We start from the raw sequence: 10,134 nt of genomic DNA, 5'->3' as shown, positions 1-10,134 counted from the left end.
TCTACCTCAACCACCACCACTAGGGCTGAAACCACTACTATTTCTCCCCTCCGTCTCTGTCGCTCCACTATCTCCCTTTCCCTTTGAGTTTACGAGATCTCCTCCCGAAACCTGAGCGAGGCAGTCACGGAAAAGAGAGGCGAAACCCTCCTGCACAACATGGCTGCAATTGTAACCTCGACCAGATTTACAGACGAATATCAGCTGTACGAAGAGCTCGGAAAGTAAGCGACATGAACAAATATCATCCTATTCTTATACATTTTCCTGTACTGCTTTGTAGACTATCGCTGTGCGTGTCTAGTCCACTGTTGACAAGACAAGGATAGGTTGTCAAACACAGGAAAGGCATCCCCCCCGCAACGAAGAGATGATCGCTTCTATCCTCGTTTAGGGAGCTTTATAGTTCAACAACATTTTATTAGAATAAGGTTTACATATCGAACTAGTGTCGGAAGGCTTGATCCTGCATGCGTGTACTGAGTGTACCATGCCTGGGTGTGCCATAGATATGGGACACCTAAACGACATCCGCTATAGGTATAGTGTTTATTTATCTCAAGGCAACACTTTCCCCGCTCTCTGTTTTTTTTATCATTTGTTTTACTTTTTGGGTTATTTTTCCGTATTATTTTGTAGAGAGCCACACAGGGAGGAACGATACACTGGCTACTTGTGTAACGATCAAAAATGTATCCAATGTGTTTCATTCGGTGCGTTGTAACGTTGTAGCACATGAGTACTACAGGCATAAACCACCAAGTAGAAAGATACTTTGTTGTTTTATCTTTTGCAGTTAGCAGTAGCTAGTTATGGTGTACTTCCAACTCCACCTATAACCATACATTTCCAGTTTCAAGTATGCATGATGAAATCATAATAGACGGTAGACCTATGGTAGGCTTAATACAACATTCACTTAGCATTGTCTACAGTAGACTTTACATGTTTTGGTTTATTCTCTGGATACTTCTGCATACTAGTTCCTGTGTAGGCTTACAATTACAATTTCCTCTGAGCTGATTTCCCTCACAAGCAGCGAATGAGGGAGAAGCACTGCAAGCAATTTCATCACCAGTTTTCTGGGATTCTAATGTAAAATATCAAGTTATTACATTATACATAATTTACTTATCACATGCCAAGCAACTGGTTATTATGCACGGCTTTGTATTAACTTTTTGCACCTGTGTACCACAGTGATGGGCTATATAGCACAAACGTCGATTAGTTGTAGCTTGTTCATATTGCAATGTTTCTCATTTGACAGATGTTTGGGGAGGAGTGGGGTCAATTCGTGTAACATTATTTTTCACCTTTTTCCATTTTCTTTATTACCCTTGAGATGGATTTGAACTAGACACAATACTGACTTTGGTAGGCTGTATTGTGTGTGCACTGCAGTAGTGAGAGTTGTCACATGATCTCATGTTGCTGTTTTGTTTATTAATTTGTCTCATTACAGGGGCGCCTTCTCCGTTGTCCGGCGATGCGTTAAAAAGTCCAATGGCCAGGAATTTGCTGCTAAAATTATCAACACAAAAAAACTATCAGCAAGAGGTAAGACAGAGGGAAACATTACACCACTTACTATGCCGTGTGCTTTGATGCCTGTGACATTGTTTTGACCAATCAAAATTCAATAGGAGATTGACACCGGAGAAGGTAGTCTTTTCGTTGTTGGTTTATTCAAATACCCATGAACGTGCTTGATTCATTTAATATCTAGTTCAAACAGCATAATAAAATTGCATTATATGTTACAAACTTGTCAAAAGGTATGCGCCAAATTACATGGTGTAGGTAAGTGCAACATATTTTAGGATCTATGACTTCACAGAGCTCCTTGTTCAATGGGATAAACAGTAGCATTCATCTCATGATGTTCCAGTCCAGCAGGACATATTGTTACTGTGCCTGCCTACCCCAGAGCCATAGCTCAGCCACTGTCTGTGTGTGTTGCATTTGTTTACGCTCTATTCCTGCCCTCAGCAACCGAGTGTGTTTGTGAATACAGATTGCCGGAGGCCTTTTAGAAGGATCTGGATCCCCTTTGTGTTGTTTCGTCATAGCTGTGGTCAAAATACTTCTATTTGCTGCTAGGGCTACACCAGTGTTTTACATGTTCTCCTCTCACGCTATCTCCCCCCTCACCTTGTGAGTCCAGACTGAAAAGCACGTCCTCTTGGCCGGAGGAGACTGTCACACTTCAGTGTGGATATCATCTGCTCTAATCAAGCCTTGGCCAGGAGGGCTGCACGGGGATACGTGAGACATGGCCAATCTGCCGCTGCTGCAGCACCAGAGACAAAAGGCTCCGGATCTATTTTGGGAAAGTGGACACGGCTGATACCTGTTTGTCCAGGTATCGAGTTGGCCCATCTCCTGTTTGCGCTTGACATTGTGATGGAGATGGATATTAATTACATTTTTTTTAGGCCTCAGCACTTTCTCTCTCTGTCACTGTGTGCATTAGAGCATACATTTCCATGACTAATGTCAAACAGCTACGCCATGTTCGTCACACCGTAATTACACTGCAATTCAATGTTTGCGTCACCAATTTTTGGAAGGCATTGTTGTCGCAGCCGTTGCTTGCGTCAGTCCCGGCTGCCAATTACTCCAAGAAGAAATCTTCCGGAAGCACAATCTTAGCTGTACCGACCGGGTATTGACCTGTTAATCCAAGCAGTCTTTTTCTGCTAGTCGTAAAAAAGTACCTCTTTCCCGTGACAACACTTGCAGATATGGCCTCCCTGCCGTCTCGAGAAGGCTTTAGCGATGGCCATGGAGGGGTAGTGGAGGTTATGATTATGATGAGAATTACAAAGGCCAGACCTCGGTGTGAGATTGTTCCGTCCTCTGGGGATGCCAGCTGAATTACAACTTCTCCCCTCTGCCCCACTCTGCCATGGTCTCAACGGAGGGGCCAGTAAACAAAGAATTTCTTTTAAAAAAGCCTTAAAAAAACAACAACAGGTAATTAGATCTGCTGTTTTTCAGCTGCAGCTGGCAGAGATCCCGTCAAGTAACCTGGCAACTGGGTTCTTGAAACTGTTCATGATGTTGGCTGGCACAGAAGGAGAGGAATGCTCCAGTCCTATTGAGCTGAGTAGAGGAGAGCCAAGCTGAGCCCCTCATCGCCGTACAGCTCCTCATGCCCACTGCCTTTAATCAGAGCCGAAGGCTCTGGGCATGCCAATGTGTTTTACACAAACCCAAGCTGCAATCATCTGCCATCATGAGGCTTTATTTATGTATGAAGTTAAAGGCATGCTCTGGAACTTTGGCGACTACTAAGTATTTTGTAAACCTCCCGCCCTGGGCTGGATGTGTCAATGTGGTGTTCACACATGCATCATTTATGAGCAGAATTGCTGTTTTACCTCAATCAGCCACAAAAGTCCTAGCTTGAAAGCAACTGTTTTTCTGGAAGCTGTGCTGCACCATTTTCCCTCCATTTTTTCCCCCACGTTGGCCAGCCTCTTAGCAATTTGTGTTATAGCCAATAAGCTTCAGCCCCTCGCCATTTGAGTGAAAGCTAGCAAGATGTACACACAGCAGAGCGAGAGAGAGAGAGAGTATAGCGAATAAAGCCTGGCACGATGTGATGCGCCCCTCCTAGGGACGGCATGGGAGATGAACCATACCACCCCCCGGCACATAGACTATTGCAGCATAGATACTGGAGACTAAGACACGGGGGGTCGGGAGACACTGTGGCCCTGTCCAAAGTTACACACAGACTGGGCCAACCAGGCAGGATATAACCCAACCCACTTTACCAAAGCACAGCCCCCACACCACCAAAGGGATATCAACAGACCGCTAACTTTCTACTCTGAGACAAGGCCGAGTATAGCCCACAAAGATCTCCCCCACCGCACGAGCCCGAGGGGGCGCCAAACTCAACCCACTCACATCGGTGTATAGCGGATAAAGCCTGGCACGACGTGATGCACCCCTCCTAGGGACGGCATGGGAGAGCGCGAGCAAGCCAGTCTCTTCAACAGGAGGAGATCTGGAGAAGACAAACAAGCCCAGTCCGCTGCTATTAGCAGACAGTGCTCGGTGTGTGTGTTCATTCTGTATTCCCTGTGTGATGTGTGTTTAGAAAAATAAATGAATTTTTTTTGGTGCGAGTCGGGAGCTTTGCAGCATTTGTGCAGATGAGTTGAGTGCATGATGTGGGTCAGATTAAATCCCAGTGTGTGTGGCTGCATGTGTGGCATAGAGGTCAAGCCAGTTGACTGTCGGTCGGTGACTATGTCTGTAGACTGTGTGCGTGTCTTAACCCAGTGCATCAGGGCTAGCTGAGTTGCCCATGCCAGCAGGCCTGGTTGTATATTGGATGTGTTCTTTTATATTATGGCTCTTGACAGTCCGATTCAATCAATCAAATGTATTTATAAAGCCCTTCTTACATCAGCCGATGTCACAAAGTGCTGTACAGGAACCCAGCCTGAAACCCCAAACAGCAAGCACTGCAGGTGTAGAAGCAGTAACATCCCCCCCCCCCCTCATATTACTCACCAGGTCACTCTGAACAACTTCTTCTGGGGGGCTCTGTCCAGTACTGCCGGGGTTAACCTTTTCTTGCTCCGCCGTGTGTGTGTGTGTCTTTGTGTGTTTGCCTGCCTGTGGGCATGTGTGCGTGTGTCATTATGCCTCTCTGCATGGATGGTCTTTTTCAAATGTACCCTGTCACTCACAGTTTGCTGTTTGCTGCAGGGTTAGGGTTAGGGTTTGCTGCTGGGGACGTGAGGGTCTAGCAGGGGAATACGGGGGGAAGGGGAGGATGCTATATGCCTGCCTGGCTGGATGGGATGGAATGTACGCTGAGCCTGATCCTGAGCCCTGTATCCTGAGTGAGCAGCCTGAGAGGAGAGGAAAGGCAGCGAGGTCCTGGATGGTGTCGAGAGGCTGATGGAACTGTGCTGCTGAATAATTGACACTAGCACAAGGCTCTACTGGATAGACATGGAAAAATGGAGAGAGCCTTTCTCTACCTCTTTCCATCTCTCTCTCACTTTCTCTCTCTCTCCATCTCTCTTCTTCTCCCTCTTTCCCTAATCCCCATCATCTCTGCCTTTTTCTCTCCCTGTCTCTCTCCCTCCTCCCAACCTCTCTCTCTCTCTCTCTCCCTCCATCTCCTTGGAAGGCTTCCTCTGTGCTGCTCGTTAGAGTCCTGGTAAACGTAGCAGTACTGCCATGGTGAATCTTTAATGGAACGAATTGTGCATTTTTTATGACACCAGGCCAAGTGTGTGTATGTGCGTGTGTGTTTGAGAGAGAGCAAGGGTGTGTGTGTGTGTGTGTCACAATGTGTATGGGTGCATGTGTTTTAATAGCCTACTATATTTTTGTGTGATGACAGATAATGCTATTCAAATAATGAAGTTGTCCTCCAAAATAGGAAGAGAAAAAAAATACAGATTGTTTATATAAAGATAGCTTGGAAGCTATTTTGCACAGCCAGTACTTTCCTGATTCACAGTGACCTCACAAATGAAAGGGTTGGTGTTCTGTACTGGGGACCAATACTAGAGGTGCTGATCGATTAGTGCTTTTTGAGGAACGGTTCGGTTTACATTTTTTTGTAAACATTAAATGCATTATTAAATATGACGTTGAAATGATTTCAGAGCTTTTTTATTTCAATTCCAAAGCCAAATATTAAGAACATTCAGTTGGGTCGTTCCACCTCAAAAACGTTTCGACTCCCATCATCTCAGATTGTTCAGAAATCATTTATGAAGTAGTAACAGTTAAGACTAGCATTCCTGAAACATTATTTTGTTGAAATATAATTTGATCTCTGAGAAATTAAGCTAATTGATTGCACCCAAATAGGCAATTTTAATAGATAAGATTCAGATAATATTCAATGAATATAGTACCCAACATCCGATTTGGACCAAACTTCTTCCTAACAATGAGTAAGGAGGACTGGCGGTATAGCAGCAACAGTCAAAACCTGTTTTTTCCCCACACTACTTTGTGGTAAATAATGCAAGCAACTTTAATTACAAATTTCTCTGAGCAGCAAAAAAAACAAAAGTTTCTTCAAGTGCAGTTGCAAAAACCTTCAAGCGCTATAATGAAACTGGCTCTAATGAGGACCACCACAGGAAAGGAAGACCCAGAATTACCTCTGCTGCAGAGGAGAAGTTCATTAGAGTTACCAGCCTCAGAAATTGCAGCCCAAATAAATGCTTCACAGAGTTCAAGTAACAGGCACATCTCAACATCAACTGTTCAGAGGAGACTGCGTGAATCAGGCCTTCATGGTTGAATTGCTGCAAAGAAACTCCTACTAAAGGACACCAATAAGAAGAAGAGACTTTCTTGGGCCAAGAAACACGAGTAATGGACATTAGACCGGTGGAAATCTGTCCTTTGGTCTGATGAGTCCAACTTTGAGATTTTTGGTTCTTACCGCCGTGTCTTTGTAAGACGCAGAGTAGGTGAACAGATGATCTCTGCATTTGTTGTTCCCACCGTGAAGCATGGAGGAGGAGGTGTGATGGTGTGGGTATGCTTTGCTGGTGACACTGTCAGGGATTTCAAGGCACATTTAACCAGCATGGCTACCACAGCATTCTGCAGTGATACGTGATCCCATCTGGTTTGCGCTAAGTGGGACTATTTGTTTTCCAACAGGATAATGACCCAACACACCTCCAGGCTGTGTAAGGGCTATTTGACCAAGAAGGAGAGTGATGGAGTGCTGCATCAGATGACCTCCACAATCACCCGACCTCAACCCAATTGAGATGGATTGGGATGAGTTGGACCGCAGAGTGAAGGAAAAGCAGCCAACAAGTGCTCAAAATATGTGGGAACTCCTTCAAGACTGTTGGAAAAGCATTCCAGGTGAAGCTGGTTGAGAGAATGCCAAGAGTTTGCAAAGCTGTCATCAAGGTAACGGTTGGCTACTTTGAAGATATATAAAATATATTATGATTTGTTTAACACTGTTTTGGTTACTACATGATTCCATATGTCTTATTTCATAGTTTTGGTGTCTTCACTATTATTCTACAATGCCGAAAGTAGTAAAAATAAAGAAAAACCCTTGAATGAGTAGGTGTGTCCAAACTTTTGACTGGTACTGTAAGTATTCATCATCCTTGAGATGTTTCTCCAACTTGATTGGAATCCACATGTGTTCAATTCAATTAATTGTACATGATTTGGAAAGGCACACACCTGTCTATATAAGGTCCCACATTTGATAGTGCAGTTCAGAGCAAAAACCACGTCATGAGTTAGAAGGAATTGTCTATAGAGCTCCGAGACAGGATTGTTTCAAGGCACAGATCTGGGCAAGAGTACCAAAACATTTCTGCAGCATTGAAGGTCCCCAAGAACTCTTCCTAGAGCTGACCACCTGGCCAAACTGAGCAATCGGGGGAGAAGGGCCATGGTCAGGGAGGTGACGAAGAACCCAATGGTCACTCTGACAGAGCTCCAGAGTTCCTCTGTGGAGATGGGAGAAGCTTCCAGAAGGGCAACCATCTCTGCAGCACCAATCAAGCCTTTATGGTAGAGTGGCCAGACAGACGCCACTCCAAGGTATGAGTAGGTGCGTCCAAACTTTTAACTGGTACTGTATATATTTTTTTGTGACTATTTAATTTCTTACAAGTCATCATCTCTTCTCTGCTCAGGTATTAGCAGCCAGACAACCATCTAACGTTATCTCTGTTTTCCCCAACGAGTCATAATATTGAGTTAGGCTAGTAGATGGTTAGCTAGATAGTAACTGCACATGCTGCAGAGCTGTCTGACTAAATCACTATTTTAGTAGTTCTTAAGGCATACTTTCAAGACTGCTGCAACTATCAATCAGGTAGATCTACCTCATGAACTGTCTCTATGCCCCTCGTCTCTGTGTTGTGTACATTCCTCTCTCATGTGGTCTGTGTGCGGAGCCGGGAAGAACAAGTGCAATGGATTCCGGTCATTGTAGTTAATTACCATGTTTTCTGCGCTGAACTAGGTTGAATATTTCATTATTGAAAACTACAACTCCCTACAGCATCCCACAGATTGTTCTTGATTTGATGTCTCCTGTGCGCTTGATAGAGAAACAGCACATTGAGCTCACAAAAAATATAATCATAAATGGAATTCAAGTAATTGAACCAACGTCTGTCAATTAATTGTTTAGTAATAATAATAAAATAACTAATATTTCAGCACTAGGGACATTAAATTACAGTTATACTACATTACATTATACTGTATTGCATTAGACTGAGTCTGAATTGATTACTTCTGTTAGAATTGTCATATAAGCTCTCAGAGATTTTTTTTCCTCTGTATTTGAGTCAAACTGTAGTCTGATTTGTGTATCCTAAACCTCAGGTTTGTATTGTGCTTCTTTCCGTTTGTCATACCTCTGCTGCTGCTGCATATGGAATCCATCTCAGCACAGTAACGGAATGCCTGGCACAGAGTAAGAATCAAGTTGCTCTTTTCTCTCCCTTTCAAAACTGAAATTGGGTCTCTCTCTCCGCACTTCCACTTGGCTGAAACGTCCAGAAATGAAGGACCAGAGACGTGTGTGTGTGTGTGTGTGTGTGTGTGTGTGTGTGTGTGTGTGTGTGTGTGTGTGTGTGTGTGTGTGTGTGTGTGCAATCCGAGGAGTGTTGAGTAATGACTACTCATAGATAGGAGACGTACTACCACTGTTCAGTCCAATTCACCCTGGATGTGTTGTTTGATGTCACCCTGGATGTGTTGTATGATGTCACCCTGGATGTGTTGTTTGATGTCACCCTGGATGTGTTGTATGATGTCACCCTGGATGTGTTGTTTGATGTCACCCTGGATGTGTTGTATGATGTCACCCTGGATGTGTTGTTTGATGTCACCCTGGATGTGTTGTATGATGTCACCCTGGATGTGTTGTTTGATGTCACCCTGGATGTGTTGTATGATGTCACCCTGGATGTGTTGTATGATGTCACCCTGGATGTGTTGTATGATGTCACCCTGGATGTGTTGTATGATGTCACCCTGGATGTGTTGTATGATGTCTCCCTGGATGTGTTGTATGATGTCACCCTGGATGTGTTGTATGATGTCACCCTGGATGTGTTGTATGATGTCACCCTGGATGTGTTGTTTGATGTCACCCTGGATGTGTTGTTTGATGTCACCCTGGATGTGTTGTATGAATTAATAAGCACGACACACTGCAGAATGGCTGGATTTATGGCTGGATTTGTGTTTGCTACTTTCTTTTTGCTTCATCTAAGACAAAGGCTTGGTTTGGTGTTTTCTGAGGGGGGGTGGCGCATTGTTGGAATCAAAGACAAATTGTCTCATCAGACAAAAATTGGATTCTATTGGAGCACAACCACCCCACAGAGACATATGGAGAACAAAGACAGGGAGGAAATAATGGAAGTTATCAATCTGTCAACAGGTACTGTACACAGCTCTCTGTCTTATTCTGCCCACCCACTCCATTGCCTTTACTTTGAAGCAAAATGTGTGTGTGTGTGTGTGTGCACGTTTGCGTGCGTGTGTGTGTGTATGTGTAGCAGTTTAAAGTACTGCAGTATTGTAACGTGGTTGTTTGAGTGTGACTTTGCCAGCTCTGTGTCAGACTACCCTGAGGAATCAAGTCCCTTCCTGAAAAGCTTGCTGAATCGTTGCTCTGGGTGTGGAGGTGTGTGTGTGCGCACGTACGTGCACATGCTCGGATCAGGGTGACAGTAATGCTCTAACCAAGCTGCCTTTCTCTCTTCCACTGTTTTTATCTCTATCACTCCCTCTCTCTCTCTTTCACTCTCCCTCTCCCTCTCCCTCCCCCTGCGGATGGTAGTGGTTTCTATGTCAAGTGTGTGTATTGCAGTAGTAGGTACCTGTGTTATATAATGAGCCTGCCAGACCAGGTAATGGCTGTGGATCTCCGAGCCTCTGAGGCATGTAACAGGATAATCCCAGCCTGATCACAGACACATGCTGTGACACCCTCAATCAACCTGTCGCCTGGCAATGAGCAGCCCTAATACAACTGCTACGGTCTCCTAGACCTAGTCTGGCCTTTATTTGATCTATCACACCAGACACTATACAGAAATCACTAAATATATACAATCAGGTCCATAATTATTG

At 44.3% G+C, this 10,134-nt stretch overlaps 1 protein-coding gene across 13 annotated transcripts in view; it reads left to right on the top strand.

The window, feature by feature from the left end:
• Nucleotides 1-10,134, top strand: part of LOC115153189 (calcium/calmodulin-dependent protein kinase type II subunit gamma) — a 136,411-nt gene continuing 126,277 nt past the window's right edge. For 7 of the 13 annotated variants that reach the window (XM_029698363.1, XM_029698360.1, XM_029698354.1 and 4 more), the window contains exons 1-2: nt 1-224; nt 1,466-1,560. In XM_029698363.1, the coding sequence (XP_029554223.1) occupies nt 160-224; nt 1,466-1,560 (160 nt within the window). In that variant the 5' untranslated portion in view covers nt 1-159. The remainder of the gene's footprint in view (nt 225-1,465; nt 1,561-10,134) is intronic. The other 6 variants (XM_029698364.1, XM_029698361.1, XM_029698355.1 and 3 more) reach the window with 2 other exon arrangements.

This window comes from Salmo trutta, chromosome 18, assembly GCF_901001165.1.
Source record: "Salmo trutta chromosome 18, fSalTru1.1, whole genome shotgun sequence".
Taxonomy (NCBI): Eukaryota; Metazoa; Chordata; class Actinopteri; order Salmoniformes; family Salmonidae; genus Salmo; species Salmo trutta.
This window is presented reverse-complemented; position numbering and strand designations above follow the sequence as displayed.